General features: G+C 40.1%; 3 protein-coding genes and 1 long non-coding RNA gene across 4 annotated transcripts; 1 reads left to right on the top strand and 3 right to left on the bottom strand.

Moving 5' to 3' along the window:
* Positions 1-159: 159 nt before the first annotated feature.
* On the bottom strand, positions 160-4360 carry LOC104600645 (uncharacterized). Its single transcript, XM_010263716.3, has 2 exons — positions 3888-4360; positions 160-1435 (listed from the first exon to the last, which is right to left on the bottom strand). Exons 1-2 carry the CDS (start codon positions 4220-4222, stop codon positions 577-579), a joined length of 1194 nt encoding a protein of 397 aa, XP_010262018.1. The 5' UTR covers positions 4223-4360; the 3' UTR covers positions 160-576.
* Positions 4361-4838: 478 nt separating this feature from the next.
* LOC104600638 (uncharacterized) lies at positions 4839-8761 on the bottom strand. The gene is made up of 2 exons (XM_010263707.3): positions 7095-8761; positions 4839-6631 (listed from the first exon to the last, which is right to left on the bottom strand). Exons 1-2 carry the CDS (start codon positions 7595-7597, stop codon positions 5758-5760), a joined length of 1377 nt encoding a protein of 458 aa, XP_010262009.1. The 5' UTR covers positions 7598-8761; the 3' UTR covers positions 4839-5757.
* Positions 8758-9768, top strand: LOC109114972 (uncharacterized). Its single transcript, XR_002022918.2, has 3 exons — positions 8758-9128; positions 9238-9356; positions 9450-9768. It is a non-coding gene; the product is annotated as an uncharacterized LOC109114972 (long non-coding RNA).
* Positions 9769-12815: 3047 nt separating this feature from the next.
* LOC104603282 (uncharacterized) lies at positions 12816-14917 on the bottom strand. Its single transcript, XM_088902135.1, has 2 exons — positions 13870-14917; positions 12816-13781 (listed from the first exon to the last, which is right to left on the bottom strand). Exons 1-2 carry the CDS (start codon positions 14157-14159, stop codon positions 13130-13132), a joined length of 942 nt encoding a protein of 313 aa, XP_088758261.1. The 5' UTR covers positions 14160-14917; the 3' UTR covers positions 12816-13129.
* Positions 14918-22001: the final 7084 nt, after the last annotated feature.

Raw genomic sequence — 22001 nt, 5'->3', positions numbered from 1 at the left:
TGCCCAAACAGTTGAGCTTTGACATTGGCATCAAGTCAACAATATTTTGTGCAGAGAAGTTTTTTATAGATTTATCAGTATCACCTCATTGAAATATTTTATGCCATGAAACCTGTATTATATAAACAAAAACAAAATACCAACATATGCATCTACACTTGTAAAAATAAAATACTAACATATGCATTTATAGTTGTGTTTAATCAGCACTCGGATCATTGGAGGGTCTGAGATACTATACACTGCACTTCACACTGACACACTATTAGACAATACAAAGTCCCAATGCCTCTTTAATACCATAATACACATGAACGGGAGGTTTGAAGAGGGCAGATATAATTTTCAAATTTACAGATTTTCAGATTTATACATGGGATGGAGGATTGTCAGCAGTCGACATGGAATGGAAGGTCTGATACTTGGCTGCAATAGTTAAAGGTTCCAAAGGAGATGCACTTATATCCTGCCAAGCTGATAATACCTATATAACTCAAACAATTTCCAGTTAACCTTATGCATCATCAATACAGTGATATGCATTTAATGTTGCATCTTTTTAGAATTGCACATAGCTCATTCCCATCTGCTTTGGATATGATGTGTATGCCTAAAATCATACGTTAGCAACAAACTTCCATCCATCCTCCTTAAAGCAAATCTTTCCACCAACATGTAACAGCCAAGCTTGTTCCACACACCGTCTCCTCTAAACTCTTCTACCTTCTCCACTCTTACATCTGTTTCCACCCCATCAACCCATCCTACTGTTTCTTGCAGCCATCTCATTTTGCCAACAATTGCTGAACTCAACCCTACACTCAGTCCTCTTTTGTTATGGTCAAGAAGTCTGAACCACATAACCTCATCTACTCCACATGTATCATCCTTCATGGCTTCCATGCCAAATATTATAGCAACTTCCTTTTGTACACTCACATTTACCTTCACAACATTGACTTCATTCTTATCATTGTCACATGTATAAATCTCTTCCCAAAACTGCTCAAGGGTCATCTGATAAAACATGGATTTTTTCATCTGAGCTTTCAGTTTCAGTTTTTCCCTTATGAACACAAAAGGGCAGTACCATTTTCCCACTACAACAGTCCCTGAGCGCTTACTAGACATTGGGAAATCAAATTCTGGGAGGCGCATGCGGAGGGAGATGTTGAGGCCTAGAGCTTCGCTTAATTGGCAATGATGGATGCTAGAGGCATAAGCCTCCCACCCTTTTCTCTTCAGGAAAAATGGCGGATAACCGTCTGGAGATGCAGACTTTGCGACGAAACCACCATCAGGTCCACGACGCCTATGGATTTCTACTTGCTGATAGATGTCTCTGTAATTCAAAATTCTTGGTTTCACATCCTTCTCGAAGTTGCAGAAACAACAGGTGTTGACATATGCTTCTCTTGAGCATCTACATGCTTGCCTGCAAATTCATTGGAAAACTCAGTTTGGAAACGGTTTCAGTTCAGCAGTCACTCCATCAATGATCAATGTGATCTGAAATTCTGAATTAGTACATCATTAAGGCCACTGTAAAACTACATTATTTTGATTGATCTGTGTGCTTGTCCCCCCAAAACGTTCTTACATTCTTCTCCACAAGTGACAAGCTTTCCCCAATTGAGAATGGTAAACCCATATCCATTGGTTGGAATCTCTATCTGATATTGTATGTCTTATGAAAACATATGGGCTACCCCTTTTGTAGCCCATGAAACCCCCCTCCCCCCCCAAAAAAAAGGAAATACGTTTCTAGTTTCATTTCTAAAAAAAAAAAATGAAAAGGGTAAGCCACAGTCTTCACAGATTACCACCCTGTACTTTGGGGGGTAGTGACACTTTGCCCCCTGAACTTTCATTTATAATAAACACCCACTCCCTAAACTTTTGTATTCCAACACTTTGCCCCTGCCTCGTTAACAATCTTGACTGTAAAGGTAAAATTATTAAAAATTGCCATTTGAAGTTCAATAAACTAAGAGGAGAAGATATCGAAATAACGAAAATAGGCATGTTAAAGTACGATATCTCTTGTATTTTTAGTTTTTTAATTTTTGCAATTTTTAGTGTTTTCCATTTTTTTTTCTGTTTTTCTCCTTTTCTTTGTTGTATTTTTCCTGAAATTTCTACTTTTTCTGTATTTTGTTGTATTTTCCTATTTTTCTTATTTTTTTTGTTGTACTTACTGTCATCAAGGTTTAAAGAATCGATACGTGTCAATCGATATGCATCGTTCCAGGACCCCACCGATACACCCCTACAGTGGGTGTATCGGAGGTCTTACCGGTTCAGGGGGTAGAGGAGACCTAAACTGGTTGCAAAAAAAAAAAAAAACAACCAAAATGTGTATCAACGTATCGGGCGTATTGATATTTTGAACCTTGTTTATCATATCTACAATTTCCTATTTTCTCATTTTTGTTGTACCTTACCAATTTTATGCAACATGATCCCGTAATGTGATATAAGGGCAATTTGGGGTTTTATAAATAATTATACTTGCACATGGTGGCACATGAGAATCTTTTCTGAAATTAACTAGGCCCCGCTTGTTTTACTTACTTAGGTAAGCATGTTTATCCGGGCAAGTGTTTTCAAAACAAAACTTGCTCCGAAATATGAAATTCCAGTATTCTTGTATTTTATGTGAGATCGAATCTACTCCTCACATCTGCGCCTCATTTGCACATCTTATTATACATTAAGAACATTTTCCATACTTTTAATTATTATTCACGGGAGATGTTCCCAATGCACAGTAAATATGCCTGTGAGGCACTCATTTGTAAGGAGCAGATTCTGTCACATTATAAGTTACTCATATAATTAGAGTGGTAGCAGGGAGAGATTGCTTTTTGGCATGCGGATAAATTATTCATCCACCTTGTAGGAGGGTATCAATTATTTGGATAACTGATGGTCTCTATATCCTTGATTACTAAAGAACCCAATATAGCGGCACACGAATTTAGATATTGTGGTCAATTTGCCAGTTTACCAACTTGCTAAATACTAACAAATGAGGCCTTGATGTAATACTAATGGCGGGGAATCTGAAAGTTCAGGGTGGGTATTTGTCTCAAATGAATTCTAGGGCCAAATGTCAGTGTGCACTGCCGCAAAAACAAGGTGGCGGTCCATAATTTACCCAAAGTAAAACATTACAATCAAAAAACTTTTTTTTTTTTTTTGGATAAGCTAAACGACTAATAAAACACTACAATAAAAAAATTTATGCTATGTTATGTTATGTGCTTTTATTTTAAGAAAATAATGAGGCTCATATGACAATCTATGATGTAGTTTTGTACAAACATTTCGTAAATTTCTCCTAGCCTTAAACACTGTTTGGACAATGATGAAAACTTCTACGGTCAGGCACAGAAATGCTAGTTAAGAAGTGTAAATCAGGCTGACACGGCTCACATGTGGCCTGTGTAAAGTGTGGTTGTCCCAGGCTATCCCTTTTTCCCTGGGATAATTGGGGGGTTGGTTTGGCATGGCCTACGGCCTGAGTCCATATGGGCCATGAATAGGCCGAACTATGGATCAAACCAAGTTATGAAAGATCTATTTAAAAAAATTGAAAAAAATAGTTAAATTTTTATTTTATATTAATTTTGATATATACAATTAATATAAAGATGAGGACCCAACTCCCAACTGTTGGCTGGGCCCGGCCCAAGAGAGAGGACCCACACAAAAAATTTATCAGTATTCAGATGTCTTAGAACCTTTTCCGGTTAGAATTTTATTAAGACTTAAGAATTCTCAACCGGACTGGGTTTCTGGGTCCCTACTCCCTAGGCGAAAATTATCCATCAAACTCTTGATACTTCAGTGAGTGATGTGTGATGAGGTAAGGAGAGATATACCCTTTGTGCTTGCCTTTTGCTCTAATAACATAGTAACGGTTGGAAGACAAGGGCTGGTCAAGAACCGGAACGAACCAGAGCTTATGACGATCAACTGACGACGACCCATGGTCTTCACTTCCCGATGAATGATGAACAATGGTCAGTATCTTGTTCTGAGGAAATGGGAGCTCTCTAACCTGCTTGTTCTTGTACATACCCCAACAACACCTATCTTGAGCTTCTGATTCTTCATCTGTGATTACGAGATAGCCTGAATAAGGAGCCTCCGGCGTAGGTACTGACAGAGCGCTGGGTTGCATTCTGTACATCGAAAGAGGCCTTGCCACATACATCTTTCCTTTTCTCTACTTTGTTCATCTCTCTACGTCTCTTAAGTAGCCACTTCTGAATTCTGATGGGTCACATAACTTCTGATATTATATTAATGCAGTGTTGCCTTTGGTTGATTACTTGATTTGGAGAATGGTGGGTAGGGCCCATCTCAACACCATCTAATGTCTGTTTCTAATAATTGTATTTTATTACTCGATAAAGGTTCCTTAGTAATGAAGAAATAAGAGGTGGGTGTCGTCATTAGGCTCCACTGTGAGCAGCCGGCCTGAAATGATCTGATTTTATAGTTGGATTTGGATCTTCATAACTCAATAAAATATATGTTGATTCATAGAAAACCCGGAGAAGTACACTGGATATTGTGGGAAACTATCTTGTTGGGGGTTGATTTCAATTTGTATATTGCAGGTTGCAATTCAATGTAGAATTTTAAAATTACAGCCCCCAGTGTACAAGTAGCCCCCCTATAAACCGCTTCCTATCTAAGAATTTGACATCAATCCACAGTCAGGATTAAAATTCTGAGATAGGCTGAACAGTCATTCTCCCTAGAAAGCCAAAAGAGTATGTATAGGCAATTATACAGCTACCTTATTCGTTCATTCAGGCTTGTTAATTCAAGATATACAATGAATGAATTATTTATTATTGCAAATACAACACAACAAAAAACATCCAATCTCATATTCTATTTTATCAACAGCACAACTGAACAAGCAATAAACAAAAGAATGAAAGATGAAAATCAGGAAGGTGATGCTCGTTCTCGCTTCCTTTTAATTCTATGTGTGTGCTAATCATCCAATATATACTTTTTTTTTTCAGTAAAAATCTCTTCACCAACACATAACAAGTTAACATCCATACTTGCTGCATCCACTCTTCTCTCCTCCAAACTCCTCTACCCTCTTAACCCTTACTGGTAGTTCCCTCTCTGCTGGTCTATACCCTGCTCTTTCTTGGTCCCATTTGGTTCTCTCCAGTCTCCACCATTGCCAAACTCAACCTGACGCTTGCTTCTCCTTCTACCCTATTAAGAGAATCTAAAACACATCCCTCCATCTCCATGATCAATAACAGCTCTGTCGGTGTCATGTATTTTTGAAGAAACTGGAGCTTTACAACTTTGAGTATTCTATGGGCTCATTTTGTCTTGGGTTGCTTAGCTAAAGCAGCTTAGGTGTGCCTCTTACCCTTACATCTATTTTGGGTTGGTTATTGGCCCATCTTTCGAGATAAAGCATCCACTTTGAATTCTTATCAGGAAAGCCTGAATCGGCTTTAGTTGAAGTCGGCTTGGATTTCCCAGTAGCAGCAACTAGAGAGATTCCTACGCCAGTAGTTTATCCAATTTCCTTCATTGACCTCCAATACCCTACAAATCATCTGTTCATAGGACACAAAAAGAAATGCATATAAATATACATACCACACAGCCATACAGGTACAAATGTCTCATTCCTAGTGTTTAGATACAAAGTCAACTCATATGCTACTTCATTCAATAGAACAAATAAGAACAGGGTTGCTGTGTTCAATCCCATTTGCTCTGAATCTGATGGGTATGCCTAAACTCATAACTTAGAAGAATGCTTCCATCCATTCTTTTGAAAACAAATCTTTCTACCAACACATAACAGCCAAACTTCCTCCATCTACTCTTCTCCCCACCAAACTCCTCTACCCTCTCAACCCTCACCTGCCTGTCTTTTCCACCATTCCAACCCACTCTTTCTTGCTCCCATCTCATTCTCTCCGCAACTACTAAACTCAAACCCACACTCAATTCTCCTTCTGGACTTTCAGGAGCTCTGAACCATATCACTCCATCAACAACGTTGGTGTCATTCTGTGCCACCACCGTGCCAGAGATCAAAACCACTTCCTTCTGAACGTATACATCGATAGCCACTGTATTGCTTTCACTAAGAGTATTCTCACAAGCATAAATCTGTTCCCACTGTTGTTCAAGTGTTACCTCGTAAAACATTGATCTCTTCATTTGATCTTTCAGATTATCTCCTTCTTTTATGAACATGAAAGGACTATACCACTTCCCCACAACCACAGTCCTAGAAATCTTAGTCTCTGGTGTGAAGTCCAAATCTGGAAGATGCGCTCGAAGAGATGCATCAAGGCCTTGAGCTTCACCTAACTGGTAATGCTTTGGAGTTGAGGCATAAATCTCCCACCCTTTTCTCCTCAGGAATTGTGGAGGAATCCCATCTGGAGCTACAGGTTTGGCAGTAAAACCACCTCTACTGGGGCCACAGAAACCCTGCCAAGGTTTAATCTCGAATTGTTGGTATATGTCTTGATGATCCAAAGCTTTTGGTTTTACATCACTAACGCACCTACAGAAACAACAAGTTGCCATGTCCTCTTGTGTTGAACTTCTGTATGCTTCCCTGCAAATTCAATTGGATGTTTGAAACAAAATTAGGCAACCATTATCAAAAAAAGAAAAAGGAAAAAATAGCATATCGAACAGTTAATTTTTGATTTATCTTCATCTTTGTCCATTATAAAAGCAACTGTCTTCTAACATATAAATAGCCCCCAAAATTCTATGGCTTTTCTCTAAATCTGAATTGTGAATTTTCTTCTAAACTAATCAGCTGCAAATATACTTAAAAGCACTGGAATCCGAAGCATTGATGTGAGTAGGGAAATGGTGTCACAATCAGCCAAGGCAATGGGTGATGGAGTTTGGAAAGACAAACATTAGCTATTCATAAATAACTGAAGCACAAATAAAAAAAAGAGAAAAAAAAAGCAGTACTGGTCCAAGATGAACAAATTTAAATCCTTTAGAACCCTAAAAAGGAAGATATAATTATATAACAAGTAGTAAGGGATAAAAGGCCAAACCCTTTGTGCCTCCGGTGTGCTTTTATGACATAGTATAGATTTGAAGACAGCGGCTGGTTAAGAACTGGGATGAAGTAGGCATCATCATGGCTCTCCCACCTGTTCTCCCCAGCCCCTGTTCCATATCGGACTGTAAGCATCTTGTTCTGAGGGAATGGCAGATCTCGAAATTTGTAGTCCTTACACAATCCGAAACAACATGTATCCACAGACTCCTCATCTTGAATAACAATGTAACCCGAATTGGGTCCTTCAGGTGGAGGCAGAGAGAGGGAACTGGGAGTCTGTCTGTATAGTGAAAGAGGCCTTGTCACATACATTATGTCTTCAATCCAGTGATCTCCTTCTAACCTTTTCGGAATTGTCTCAAGGGAGTACTTAGCATATATAAGGAGAAGTAGAGGATAAGGCAAGCTGATCAAGTGAATGATAGCAAATTTGACAAGTAACCCATTAGCTCCTAGCCAATCTGTATCTTTCTGGATAAGAAAGTCTAATTGCATATCAAGCTCCCAACCTAATAATGCTTGTTGAAGTTTCCAGGAGGTTTCCTTGAAAGAACGGGATAAGGGTTGTGGGAAGTGTCAACGCTCAACAACGTGAATGAGTCATTGAGAATGAAGGAAGCAGACGTCATTCATTGTAACAGCCCCTGCTCTGCGGCTTTGGTCCTTAATTGAGTCATTGAGCACGGACTTTATTGGACGAAGATAAGGCTTTCATTGCTTTCACCCCGGATTTGAAGCCTCATCCTCATCCTCATCCCGGATTTGTATATTTCATGGTATCAGAGCCAGCATTACTGTTCGCTGCGCGACCGATGGTTATCGGCTGCAGATCTTGTTCCGACCACAACCTATTATCGACGACTCTGAGTCCCAGTTCCTGGAGGAGCTCCATCCGAAGCATTTATCTTCCCCCTCGCTTTTTGTATCGACTGTCTCACCTCCGTCGACACCTTGTCCAGCGCCGCAGGCTCTGTTCCCTCGTCGAGTTTCCTCGCGTTCACCACCGTCGCCGGTTTCTTATTCGAGCTCGCGTCGAACTTCTTCACCGTCTAAACCGCTGCCCTGGAACGCAAGGCCTGGTTCACGGCTTTGGGATCTCGGAGGGCCTGGGCATTGGACTTGGATTTGTGCAGGACGACTGGTTCCCAGTCCTGAGTAAGGGCTCCAGGAAATCTGCTCGGCATCCTTGAGTCGATGGATAAAGAAAAGACGACGATTTCTGATACCAACACTAAAGTGCGAGTAAGGCAGGGGAGTGCTCTGTTATTTATTTCGTTTTTTTAGACTCTCCATAGAGTAGGCTTCTTCCCATCTTCTTGGTTTTCGTTCTCTGCTACTTCGCTGATTGGCTCTGATGGCTTCTTCCCATCTTCTTGGTTTTCGTTCTCTGCCTGCTTCGCTGATTGACTCTGACATCTTCTGTGGTTTTTCTTCGTTTGTTTTAAGTCGCTCGAACTCCCGCTGCCATTTTTTCATAGTTTGTTCAGGTAGTCTATTGTGTTCGCTCGAACTCCCGCTGCCATCGTAAGGAAGCTTCTCGGTCCTTCCGCTTCGACGACACCTGGTTTTCGCTCGGCGTTGCGGGATCGGAGGAAACCAGGCAGGAGCTCGGGTTTGACTCGGAATCGGCGGGCTCACTTGTTCTGATTTCTTCGTGAGTCTTATTAGGATCGTCCATCTACGTGTTTCTTGGAATAATCAAGCAGCTCGGATGAATCTTGTTGATCGATTACCATGGCTGCCAACAATGAAAGGAACTGTGAGAGCTCAAATAAGTCTGAATGGTGGGGAGACGTCAACCGGGCATGGAGCTAGTCGAGGAAAAGGGGGTGGACCCTCTGGCGGACGCGACCGAGATTTAACAAAAACTCATGCTGCTCAGCATCGGCAGGGCATGAGGTGGCTGCTAATGCAGCCGTAACTGACGGAGACGTGACCGGACTGAACGACCTTAATGACGAGCAATGACAAACTCTTGTAAGCATGCTTGATGCTTACAAAACCAGGACTAATGAAAAACTCTCTGGTAAGACTTACTCCACTGAATGGATTGTTGACTCTGGGGCGTCACATCACATGATAGGGAATTTAAATGTGCTCGTCGACACCTATGATGTTGCTCATTGTCTTGTTAGGTTACCCAACGGTGCGCACACTGAGGCCGTGAAAGAAGGCACCGTTGAACTTGGAAATAATTTTAAATTGCTGCACGTATTATATGTCCCAAAACTCAATTGGAATTTATTGTCAGTAGGTCAGTTACTTCGTGACACAGATTATATTGTGACGTTTACTAATAAGTTGTGTGTGATACATGACCGCATCTCGAGGACTCTGATTGGTGTAGGTGAACAGCTTGATGGGGTCTATGTCTTCAAGGGTGTGGCGTCGGTTTGAGCTTACAAGACAGATGGAATTGGGGCATACGATTTGTGGCATCGGAGATTGGGACACCCTTCTTATCAAACACTTAGCTTACTTCTTAATCTCAGTAATAGTAAGAACAAAACCTGTGATGTTTGTTTGAAGGCAAAACAAACTAGATATGTTTTTATTCAAAGCAGCAATAAGGTGACTGATTGTTTTGCATTAATTCATTGTGACCTATGGGGTGCTCATAAAGTACCTGCATTTTGTGGTGCGGTATATTTTCTGACAATTGTTGATGATTATTCTCGAGCAATTTGGATTTATTTGCTGGCTGAAAAAAGTGAAGTTGGTAAAACATTCAAAAATTTATGTGTCATGATTGAACGGCAATTTAATAAGAAGGTTAAGGTGGTAAGAAGTGATAATGGAACATAGTTTAAATCCTTGAAGTCATATTTTGACGAGCAAGGAATTTTATTTCAAACTTCCTGCGTTGGGACACCACAACAAAATGGTCGTGTGGAGAGAAAGCATCGTTATATTTTGAATGTAGCCAGAGCACTCAGGTTTCAAGCACATATTCTGATCAAATTCTGGGGTGAGTGTGTTTTGACTGCAGGATACTTGATTAACCGGACACCTTTGACCATTTTTGGTGGTAAAACACCTTACGAGATGCTATTTGGACAAAGTCCTTCTTACAAACATCTCAGAGTTTTTGGTTGCTTATGTTTCTCGCATACTAGGGACCGTGACAAGTTTGCCGCTAGGAGTAGGAAATGTGTCTTTGTTGGGTACCCTTTCGGGAAAAAGGGGTGGAAATTGTACAACCTTGAGTCTGGTGATTACTTCGTCTCACGAGATGTGGTGTTTAGTGAGGCCGAGTTTCCCTTTGCCACTCTGGAACATCAACCCTCTGTAACCAGTCCTCCCGTAGCCAAAGAAAATATTGGGTTGCCTTGGGCCACTCCTCCTGATATGGTATCTGAGTCACCTTATATAGAAGTCAGGGGGAGCGACACGATCGATGAAGAAGAACATCCGAACACGAGAAATGATTAGGAGGCAGGTCCCCTTGATGAGACAAGGAGCCATACAGATTACAGAGATAATGAAACTCCAGCTGCTCCTCAGCCCACCACGGAGGTATTAGGCCGCAAACATCAAGAAAAGCGGACCCCCGGCTATTTACAGGACTTTGTCACACACTCAGCTCGTCGCTTAGACCCCTCCGTTGTTTCTCCTGCATCATCTCAGTCCTCAAGTACTCCTTATCCCATAACTCATTATATGATGTATGATAATTTTTTTTTTGTGAAACACAGACATTTCTTGGCAGCTGTTACTGCAGGCCGAGAACCTACTTGTTTCTCTGAGGCAATGACTGATGCTCGGTGGCGCGAGGCTATGCGCCAAGAGATACAGGCTTTGGAAGACAATGGGACATGGACCTTGGAAGACCTCCCACCTGGAGAAAAGACAATTGGGTGTAAATGAGTATACAAAATCAAGTACAACTCTGATGGATCCATTTAAAGATTTAAAGCACGGTTGATAGCCCTGGGCAACACTCAAGTTGAAGGTCTTGATTACAACGAGACCTTTGCCCCTGTGGCTAAAATGGTCACAGTTCGAACCTTCTTAGCAGTTGCTGCAGCCCAACATTGGGAATTGCATCAGATGGATGTCCACAATGCTTTTCTGCACGGTGATCTCCATGAGGAGGTCTATATGAAACCTCCTCCAGGTTTTTCGGCCTCCGAAACTGGAAAGGTATGCAAACTCCGGAAATTGTTGTATGGTCTGCGGCAAGCCCCCCGGAACTGGTTCTCTAAGTTAGGTGCTGCCTTGAAACTTTTGGTTTTGAATAGTCATATTTCGATTATTCCTTATTTACATATCACAAGAATGGGGTTGTCTTGCACGTCCTGGTTTATGTTGATGACTTAATCGTTGGTGGGAATAACTCGGAGTTCATACGCAAATTTAAACAGTATATGAACCGGTGTTTTCGCATGAAGGACTTGGGTATTCTTAAATATTTTTTGGGCATCGAAGTGACTCACGGATCATCGGGGGTATTTCTTTGCCAAAGAAAATATGCACTTGATATTATTACAGAAGCTGGCTTATTGGGATCCAAACCTGCTCACCTTCCTATTACTTAGAATCATAAACTTGCCCTTGCTAACAGAGCACTCCTGGATGACCCTGAACGATATCGACGTCTTATGGGCTGTTTGATTTATTTAACCATTACACGGCCAGAGCTCAGTTATTGCATTCATGTCCTGGCTCAATTTATGCAGTGTCCTCGTGTTGATCATTGGGATGCGGCATTACGTGTGGTTCATTATCTGAAAGGACGTCCTGGTCAAGGAATATTTTTGCGCTCTGATAGTGATATGCAATTGTATGCCTATTGTGATTCCGGCTGGGCGAGTTGTCCTCTAACTCATCGCTCTCTTACTGGGTATTTTGTCATGTTCGGACATTCCCCTATCTCCTGGAAGACTAAGAAACAACATATTGTCTCCTGTTCCTCTGCCGAGGCTGAATGCCGGTCAATGGCTACTGCCAGTTGTGAGTTGAAGTGGCTAAAAGGTCTCCTGTTGTCTTTGGGTATATCTCATCCTCAACCTATATGCTTGTTTTGTGACAATCAAGCTGCTCTACACATTGCTGCAAACTCTGTCTTCCATGAGCGAACCAAACATATTGAAGTTGATTGTCATTTCATTCGCAATGAGCTGCAAGCCGACACCATTGCGCCTTCCTATGTCCGTACCGGTGAACAAGTTGCCGACATTTTCACAAAGGTTCTCGGACAAAAACAATTTGATTTTTTCCTTCCCAAGCTGGGCATTCACAATCCTCATGCACCACCTTGAGGGGGAGTATTGGACGAAGATAAGGCTTTCATCGCTTTCATCCCGGATTTGAAGACTCATCCTCATCCTCATCCCGGATTTATATATTCCCTGTACAGTTAGGATTTAGAAGTTTTAGAAAGCTTTGTATTTCCTTTTTAGATTAGGAAAGACAGGATCGAATTTGTATATATATATATATCATAAGATATCAATGAAAAGTGAGGATCAAAGGCTTCCGAAAATTTTCAGACTTGGTCAATTTCTTAAGTCATCTGCACTTTGTGGTTTCGATTAATTTATTTAGTCAATTTAAGGTTGTCTAGTTAGTGCTGATTCATGATCCTTTGAAATTTAGAAGGCATTCCCCAGGAAACGTTTCTGAAACAGAAACAGAAAAACGGCAATTTTCGGCTCACTAGAACACAAGAAACGTTCTAAAGGAGTGCTATCAAACGCCACCTTATGGGCTGAAGGAAATCTAACTGTAAAATGCATGGTAAACTGAAAATCAGAACACTAGTCTCATTTTTATTCATTTTATGCACCGATACTACTATTCCAATGGAGTCAAAGCTAGAGCTCGTTCCCATTTGGATTGAATCTGATGGGTATGCCTGAACTCATAAGTGAGCAACAAGCTTCCATCCAATCTTTTCAATACAAATCTCTCGACCAGAATATAACAATCAAACTTGCTCCATCCACCATTCTCCCCTCCAAACTCCTCTACCCTCTCAACCCTCACCTGTCTGTTACTCCCACTAGTCCACCCTACTCTTTCTTGCTACCATTTCATTCTTTCCATGATTGACAAACTCAGCCCAACACTCTCTTCTCCTTCTACAGTTCTAAACCACATTACCCCATCAACAACATCTGTGTCATGCTGCGCAGGTTCCTTGCCCCAGATCAATGCCAATTCACTTTCAACAAACACGTCCACAACCACACTATTGCTCTGGCCAAGATTATTCTCGCATGTGTAGATCTGTTCCCACTGCTGCTCGAGTGTCATCTCGTAAAATATTGATCGCTTCATCTGGTCTTTTAGTCTTCCTTCTTCCTTTACAAACATGAAAGGGCAATACCACTTCCCTGTGACCACCGTCCCAGGGCTCTTCTCAGATAGTGGAAAGTCGAATTCTGGTAGGCGTTGCTGAAGAGAAAAATCAAGTCCCTGGGCCTCTCCTAGTCTGTAGTGCCTTGGGGTTGAGGCAGTAACCTGCCACCCTTCTGTTCTTAAGAACTCTGGAGGAGATGCTTCAGGCATAACAGACTTGGCAACAAAGCCGCTACTTCCCCTGCAGCATGAAGTGTCCAAACGAATGATTTCAACCTGTCGATACATCATATCTTGGTGATCAAAAGCTCTTGGTTTAATGAAGCTGCAAAAACAACTACCCATGTCCTCTTTCCTTGAACTGGTGCGTGATTCCCTACATATTCAATCGAAACACAGTGAAAATTAAAACAACTCATGCAGCAATGTTGAAATAGTTGCTGTTTTAATGGAATAACGCGTACCCTTTTTGTTTTCCATGAGCTTTTATGACATAGTAACGATGGGAAGACAGCGGCTGATTCGGAACTGGAATGAAGTAGGCCTCCTCTTCAGTGGTCGAGACGCTAAGGATTTTGTCTTGGGGGAATGGTAGATCTCTAATGACAGGGTCTCTGTACAGCCCAAAGCAGTAGGTATCAACTGAGTCTTCATCTTGAATTACGAGATAACCTGAATTCGGACCTTCAGGTGGAGGTAATAAGAGGATGTTGGGGAATTGCCTGTACAGTGAGAGAGGCCTTGTCACATACATTTTGTATCTCAAACACCTCTCCTCTCTCTCTCTCTCTCCCCCCACCTCGCCCTTGTTATTATTTGTTGTCTCAACACTGTAAGATCAATCCTTGACACCATTCTATCTTTATACATGAAGAAAGAGGTAATTAGTTTGACAAGAATCAAGAAGAAAGCATTACCGTGCACATTTGGAGGATGCAATTCTTGCGTGTTGCATATTCAAATTCTAATTCTGAACTGCTTTTGGATAGGTTGATAAGAAAATCTCATTTCAAAACATATCCTTACAATCTTTCAGATACAAATTTCAGGAGTTAGGTGGGAAATGAAAGGGTGTTCTAGAACTAGCTCCCTCAGACAAGAATAAGAAGCTGGGAAATTGACTGCTTGCTTGGCCACTCTCGGAAGTGTCTCAACGTCGGTCAGTCACATGTCACCTGACGTATCCTCGTAGATATCTGCGTCTGATGGCCACAATGCTGGTTGAATGATTTCACCCTTTGAATAGTTGAATACGATCAATGCTATGAAACCCATGAACAAGGCCAACCAGCTCAATATAAAAAATGGTGTCTTTTGCGCATGTATCTTCAAATATGGATGCGGAATAGGACGGACACAGCTGTTTCCGCTTCTAGCACACTAATTAATCTCTTGGAAGATTTTATCTCTTAATTCCTAATCTATAAGAAATCGAGTGAAGCCATGAAATGAACACTGCATCTCTGACAAGTAATTAGCTAGGCTCTTATAGACTTGATTTCAACATATTAGATGTGGATACAAGGGATGATTGATGTTTTCCTTTGGAACTTGATTTGGTGGTATATTTCTAGTTCTTACTTCCCCATAGAGAATTAATAAGGGACTCTACACGCTACTCAATCACAAAGAAAACAAATTTGATATTTTGAAAAGTTTCAAGGAGGTTTCCTTGAAAGAATAGAATAAAGGGTTCTGTCAAGTATCAAGTCCCAACTGTCAACACAAAAAGGTGCTATAATTTAGCTTGATGATAGTCTCTGCCTGGTTGTTGTAGCTGAGAGATGGGAGCCTGGGATTAAATCCAGCCTTCACCAGGGTCTGAGGGAGGACTACCACACTGTGTAGCCCATTTTCCTAAACGATTTTCACATTTCAAGATGGAAATGGTTGTAAAATGGTGAAAATCATTTTTTCAGGGCCTGTTTGCTTTTCTATAAGTTATTTATCTGGGTAAATGTACTTACCCAGGTATGTGTTTTCTGGGAAATATTTATCTGAGTAAGTGCATTTTTTCATGTTCTTTTATTTCCCAAGTAAATAAGATAATGACCATTTTAGCCATAAAAATTTCATTATCAAAGGGGACATTTTTGTCCCATCCAAATGTTGATAACTTCCCCCAAATGGGAAAATTAATTTACCCAACTAGGAGATGGGTATCCCTTACCCGAGTAAGTAATGCCTAAGAAAATAAACTTTCCCTGGTCTCCACATAAATCTAAAAAAAGAAGATAGGTTTCTTGGTGAATCCCATTGACCAACTTTCCCCATCTCAAAATCCCAAAAACGAACACCCCCTTAGGGGCTGTTTGGCATCGTTGTTGTTTCCTGGAGCAACAACACCACATCAAAAAAATGGTGCTCCAGGAAATGAGCATTTGTTTGGAACCATTTTTCCATAGAAAATGGTGCTCCAAGCCACGCCTTAGAAATTGGGAAGCCATGGCTTGGAGCAACGCCAAATTTGGTGTTTCTTGGAGCTGCAGCTCGTTGTTGCCAACAGGGCAGTGATGTGGCACTGGATAATGGGTACCAGTGCTGAAAACGTTTCCTGGAGCAATGGTACCAAACAAAAAAAGTTACTGTTGCTCCAAGAGACGTCCTACTTGGCGGCAATGATTCCAAACAAAAATAAAAGGCACCGTTTTGAAAACGGTGCTCCCAGCCACACATTAGCAGCACCGTTTTGTACTGCAACTACAACATCGATGCCAAATATATACTTAAAGTCTCCATTTGTTTACTGGGACCTGGGTAACGTGCTTACACCGTGCAGGTGTTTGATCATGTTTCAACCTATTTGGGTAAAGACGGAGGCAGGGGGTTTTAACATTTTCAACGGATGGGTAAGCAACTTACCCACCCTAGAAGAGCATTGGTTACCTGAAATTTTATTTCACTTTGAGGGTTCCATCTGTTTTTTGGATTTTAATAAGGGAAAAAGTTGGTTAACGGGATTTTGGTTCACATTGATCAAAATATCCATATTCCTTTTTCAAATTTATGTGGTTTTCATGGAAAATTTATTTTCCCTAGGCATCACTTAATACCCATCTCCCATGTGGGTAAAATTGCCTTTGAAAAGAAAATTGTCAACACTTGAATGGGACAAAATTGTCCCTTTTAATCACAGATTTTTATGAATAAAATGGTCATTATCTTATTTACCTAATAAATAAAAAAACATGAATAAATGCATTTATCCCAGATAAATATTTTCCAAAAAACACTTATTTGAATAAGTGCATTTACCCCAAAAAATAACTTCCCGTTCCCAATAAGCGAACGGCGCCTAAGAGAATTTTACTTCACTTTGGAATCGGTCTTTGTTAATTCGCTTATTGCAAGTCACTGGGATTTTTGTTTCTGAGATCTATAAACTAGTCTGGGGTGATCGAGAAATCAATTGAACAACAATGAATTCTCTAGAAAAAACAAATTGAACAACAATGGCGGTAAAGACTTTACTTTGGTAAAAGCAATGGGGACCCACCACCATGAAAGTTAACTAGTCAAAACAAAACTCAGCTTGAAATTAAAACCACAGTTTGCTCTCTAAAGAAAAGTCTCTTGTGGAAACTTGTTGCCCAGAGCAAGACTTAACCATGGGTTGAAGGATGAAGCCCAAGCCCAACTTACCGTTAATTGGGAATGAGTGTTCATTGGTCTAGTCCTTATATAGAGATGTAAAGTGGGCTGTGCTGCCCAAGGCTATGTCTGTATATAATAATATTCTAATTTTATTTTTAATTTAATTTTATTATATCATATATAAACAATTCTATATATCAAAATTTATATAAAATAAAATTTTAAGATTTTTATTTCAATTATTTATTTATTTTGTTAATTTATTTTGAAATTTCACTATTTTTCTTTCAAATTTTATTAAAAGAATTGTGCCGACCCATGGCCCATGGGGCTTGGGCCTCAGGCAGTGCTAGGCTCAGCTCTTAAGGGATTTGTGCTTAGTAGGCACGGTCTGTTAAAGCTCAAGTGCTGCATGACACGGCACACTACAGTGTGAGCGGCCCGAAAAAATGGGAATGACCCATTACACTTCTAATCCTGCATATGTAACTTGCATCAAATTTCCAATGCACTTAAGCCGAGTCTGGTATCTCCCCGACACCAAAAAATGCATTCGATGATTCGAACATCTAGTGTTAGAAGTGTTTTATTGGTTGGAGATCCCAATTCTCAACTGACTTAAGCTATCCATGACTCCAATTCCAATTCAAATCGGACTGGATCAGATAGTTGGAGAGGTTGATCCGGGAATCGGCCAAGTAACTAGTTCTGTTTCACCCTAAAACTGCTATTGGGTAAAAAACCGTTGATTTGATCAACGACTTGCTGACTCAGGCACTCGAACCATTGACCTGTTGACATGGACAATGTTACTTTACCGTTTTTTATTTTAATTATTTTAAAATCAGAATGGGTCATCTGTTCGAACCAGACAATCGAACTGTTCGACCCGAAAACCGGTGGATAGAATGGTTCGGTATCTAGCACAATTTGATCAAATGGGTCTGCATTTAAGCCAGCCCCAATTTGCTGCTTCATCTACTACACCATGGTATTGAGTCCGGATCTTCTCCTCACATTAGCTTCACAACTGAAGGGATGAGAGATCCATCATATGGATGGCTGAACCATGTAGGGTGACTGGGCGAAATTTCAAAAATTTCTTTCTCCCATCCGGGAATCCTATTCCCTAATTTAGAAAACTGCATTTTCAATGTTTGTTCTTGAAACAAGCTGGACCAAATCTGAAACCAAAAGGAAGCAATGAGGGATGTACCTGATACAAAATAACAGTAACTCCCAACGTAGGTGTTTACGCCCAAAGAGGTGACCAAAACCCACCTTCACTGAAGACACAGCGTATGATGAGGCAGAATCAACAAAGTGGTTCTTCAGCAAGAATCACGCAAGGGGCTAGAGAGCATGACTTTAGATTGTTTTCTTCTAGCAAGAAACAATATCAAGAACTATTCTTGATCAGATCCAAGAGTGGAGATCGAATTGGGTGGGGGCGGCAAGAATTGGGGAAGAATTTTACAGATTGCTGAGTGTGTAAAACTGGTGAATTCGCCCCCTATTTATAGCCTTCTTTGGATCAACTTCTTAATCCAATTAGGAAGAGTTTCTTTATCCAAATTTGATATTTGGATCTGGACTCTTAAATGGATAAGACTTATCTTATCCTTTAGCTAATCCTGATCAAATTATAAATCAGAAATTGCCCCCTTTTAATTAACTCACTTAAGCCCAGTTCGAAATGAGCTTTAGGCCTATTTAGTCACATATCTCACTTTCCCTTTAAATGCTGGCTAGCTTGGCTCTTTTTGTATGGTGTGGGACCCTAGCATTGATCTACACATCAGCCACATGTGTTCAGCCCAGCCTTTGTTACAAGGTCTGGCCGAATTCATTGCAGAATATAATGAACCCCTGAGTCCATTAGTATGGGCTCTTAATGGGCCCAACATTTACATTAAATGGTCCTTGGGTCCAGCCACCTTATGAAGGCCCAAAGACTCTGGGCAGATGTAAGATTAACCCATCGGGTATTATCCTCAATGGTCTTACACTTAATCTCTCAGCCCATAATTGTCAAACACTGCCCAACAAGAGATGACCTCTCCCTCGGCTGCAAGGTACAGTGTTGCACTCTCTACTCACATGGATCCAGGGAATTAAAACCTTTTGAAAACATTTTGTGAAACCGTAATATATATGTATATCTCTATATAAATATATTTTGCGAAATAAATCCTAACAACTTGAAATCAATTGCCATCAGTTTAGGTTTTCATCAGAGAGAGTGCATTTCCCGATCATTCACATTGTTCGACAAAGGGGCTGATTCTGTCACTATGATCACCCACTCAAGTGAATTCTTAGACTGTTCCAACATACCCAGGTTTTGACCCCTTTTAAGGATTTCACTGATTGGCATATCAAAAACAGTCCAATCCGACACCTAGTGCAATACCATAATTGAGTCTAGGGGTCAGGTGTAACATTCAAGTTTTGCCCATCTGTTTCCAAGGTCCAAGGCAATACTGGAATTTGGTTCAGTTCAGGGTTTCAAGAAAATCCACACTGTATGTACCTTAGGTCTCACCTTGGTAGTTGAGATAAGCCACCCCAATCCACTTGCCGACACATCAGTGTCAGCCTTGGCAGGATAAATCTTCACAGATTTATCCAACGGCTGTGAAGATTCTAAACTAACACGAGTCTTAAAAGTATCCAATTTAAGGGTATTACACAGAAACACACCAAAATAGTATGAATCAATTACGCACTTTATTTATTTACAATAAATGTCAACAAGTACATCAATCTAATTGGAGCTAAGGACATACACAATCTAACAACAACATGTTCTAATCATGCATCAGGAACATCTCCTATACTTATGTATTATTATTCATGGGAAATGTTTTCAGTATATAGTAGGATATGGCTGTGAAGAACATATCCTAATTCTATGGTACTCTAGTGCTCCGTGCCCATGATCTTGTTTAGTAAAAATGGCAAACCTTCAATCTCCGAGCCGTTAGACAATCCAAGAAAAACAAGTCTCTACAATGGATCCTAGATTAATTATCATGAATTGGGTCCATTGGTTTTGGGGAGGTAAGGTCCATAAGGAAAGAGAGCTCGAATCCCCTTTTTTAAGTCAAGAGAGAGTAACAATATACATTTTATCTATCACACCTCTAACCTCCTATGACCTATCTTAATTCCTCCAATATCTATTCAAAAAAAAATCCTCTCTTATCTTATATAAGAGAATCTAGGGGCCAAATGGTTACCTTGAACTAATGAATTCAACATGGTAGAGTAGTCTCATTACTTGCAAATTCTTACTTCCAGAGGGCATGATGATGTATCATTTAGTTATAAAATATTTTGAAATAATATAGATTAGTCAAAGTATACAATTGCCAAGTTATGATGATTAGACATAAAAGAACAATCAATCAATACTCATAATTATTTGTTTCCGAGAAGTATACTGCAGGGCACCCCTTATAAATCGCATCTCGCCCATGAATTTGATGTCAATTTACGATCAGGATTCATTCTACTTGTACAGTGAGTTAAGAATTTTAAGGTTGGCTGCACCGTCATTCTCCCTATCTGTTTTTCTGCTCTTGCCGTAGGTGATAGGTTGCAAATAAGATTTGATCCTTGCCTACTTACTTAAAAAGTTAGAGATTCAAATCTTGTAAAGTTTAAGCATCAAAGAAAAATCTCATAAAGTTATTTTCAATTCAATTTGTCCATGAATGTATAATATTAAAATGATTCTTAATTCATTTCATTAATAATATATAATGTTTTCATCCTCTTTAATCTAGGCTGCGTTTGGCAAGTCTTTTAATGGTGTCTTCTAGGCTTCTCAGCCCGAATGCCCAATTTTTGAGTTTTTTTTTTTTTTTTGTTTGGCAAAAGAAGACAAGAAGACAGGAAGATGGGCAGCTCAAAAAGCTTATGCAAGCCCGAAAAATCCCCAAAATTGAGAAGCTTCAACCTGAGCTTTTACAAATTCCGGGCCTTCTAAGCTTTATCATGCGTGTGCCAAGAAGTGAACGATTGAGAAAATAGTTGGGGTTCTTCGAACAAAACCACCCATTCCTCAATGTGCATGTAAAACCCTCCATTGTAGAAGGTATTTTCCTGCTCTTCCTCATTTCTTCTTCTTCTTCTTCTAACGTGAACCATCAATGGGGACAGAGGGAGAGAGGAATTATTAATTACCATTACTGTAAATGAGGGACGATGGTTTTTTTTTTAGAAACTCAATGCAGTGTAGATTCTTTCACTGATTTGCTAGTTCTAGCTAGTCTAGAGCTAAGCAAAAACCTCCTTGCTGGTATATCACAAAATTGCCTCAAATCCTACATTACTTTTTATTGAAGAGTTATTTCTGCTACAATTGATTATTAAAAATTCTGGGTCTCCCCAAACCGCGTCTAAAGATTTCGAAGGGACATAAATAGTAATTAATGAATCAACGTAGGTGATGGTGATAAATCGATGTGGACAAAAACTACAACACCTTTCCCGGTGAAGGCATTTTATTTTTCAAACCTGCAAATATTTTTCATTTTTCACCTCAACAGGGATTACCTTGTACGCCTTCTTTTTCTTTACTTTGCTTTTCCACTTGGGTCTGCTTTATTTATTTGTTTAATTTTTTTTTTTTGGGGAGATCCTTTTCTTTATTCATCTGCCATCTGGCTTTCACCTTTTGATTCTTTCGCTATTTATATGATCTGGGTTTTAATTTTTTTTCCTAATTTCATTGGTTTTAAATTCTTCTTTTTCTATCTTGGTTTCCTTCTAGGTATCTCTTCGCCTCTTTATGTCATATCCAATTTGCTTACATTCGCTTCTACTTCCTGTTCCCTTCATGCTAGGTTCTTTGGCCTTCCAATCTAGGCTATTTCTTGTGGTTTCCCTTCTAGGTTTTCTTGTCTTTGGATGATCTGCTGATACCAATAGGAATTCAACTGCGGGGAGGCTTGTTTCATCAAAATTGCAGTGTGTTTTTCGAGGATGAGTTGAG

The sequence above is a fragment of the Nelumbo nucifera genome, chromosome 3 (assembly GCF_055504915.1).
Source record: "Nelumbo nucifera cultivar China Antique chromosome 3, China Antique-T2T, whole genome shotgun sequence".
Classification (NCBI taxonomy): Eukaryota; Viridiplantae; Streptophyta; class Magnoliopsida; order Proteales; family Nelumbonaceae; genus Nelumbo; species Nelumbo nucifera.
Note: the sequence above shows the minus strand (reverse complement) of the source record. Positions and strands in the feature narration are given on the sequence as shown.

Coding starts and splice junctions, on each gene's coding strand:
- LOC104600645 (XM_010263716.3), bottom strand. CDS start 4,222: ATGTATGTGGCAAGGCCTCTTTCGATGTACAGAATGCAACCCAGCGCT. Junction 1,436..3,887: donor GCAAAAGGCAAGCACAAAGG/GTATATCTCTCC, acceptor ATGAATTTGCAG/GCAAGCATGTAGATGCTCAA.
- LOC104600638 (XM_010263707.3), bottom strand. CDS start 7,597: ATGCAATTAGACTTTCTTATCCAGAAAGATACAGATTGGCTAGGAGCT. Junction 6,632..7,094: donor GCACACCGGAGGCACAAAGG/GTTTGGCCTTTT, acceptor TTGAATTTGCAG/GGAAGCATACAGAAGTTCAA.
- LOC104603282 (XM_088902135.1), bottom strand. CDS start 14,159: ATGTATGTGACAAGGCCTCTCTCACTGTACAGGCAATTCCCCAACATC. Junction 13,782..13,869: donor GCTCATGGAAAACAAAAAGG/GTACGCGTTATT, acceptor TTGAATATGTAG/GGAATCACGCACCAGTTCAA.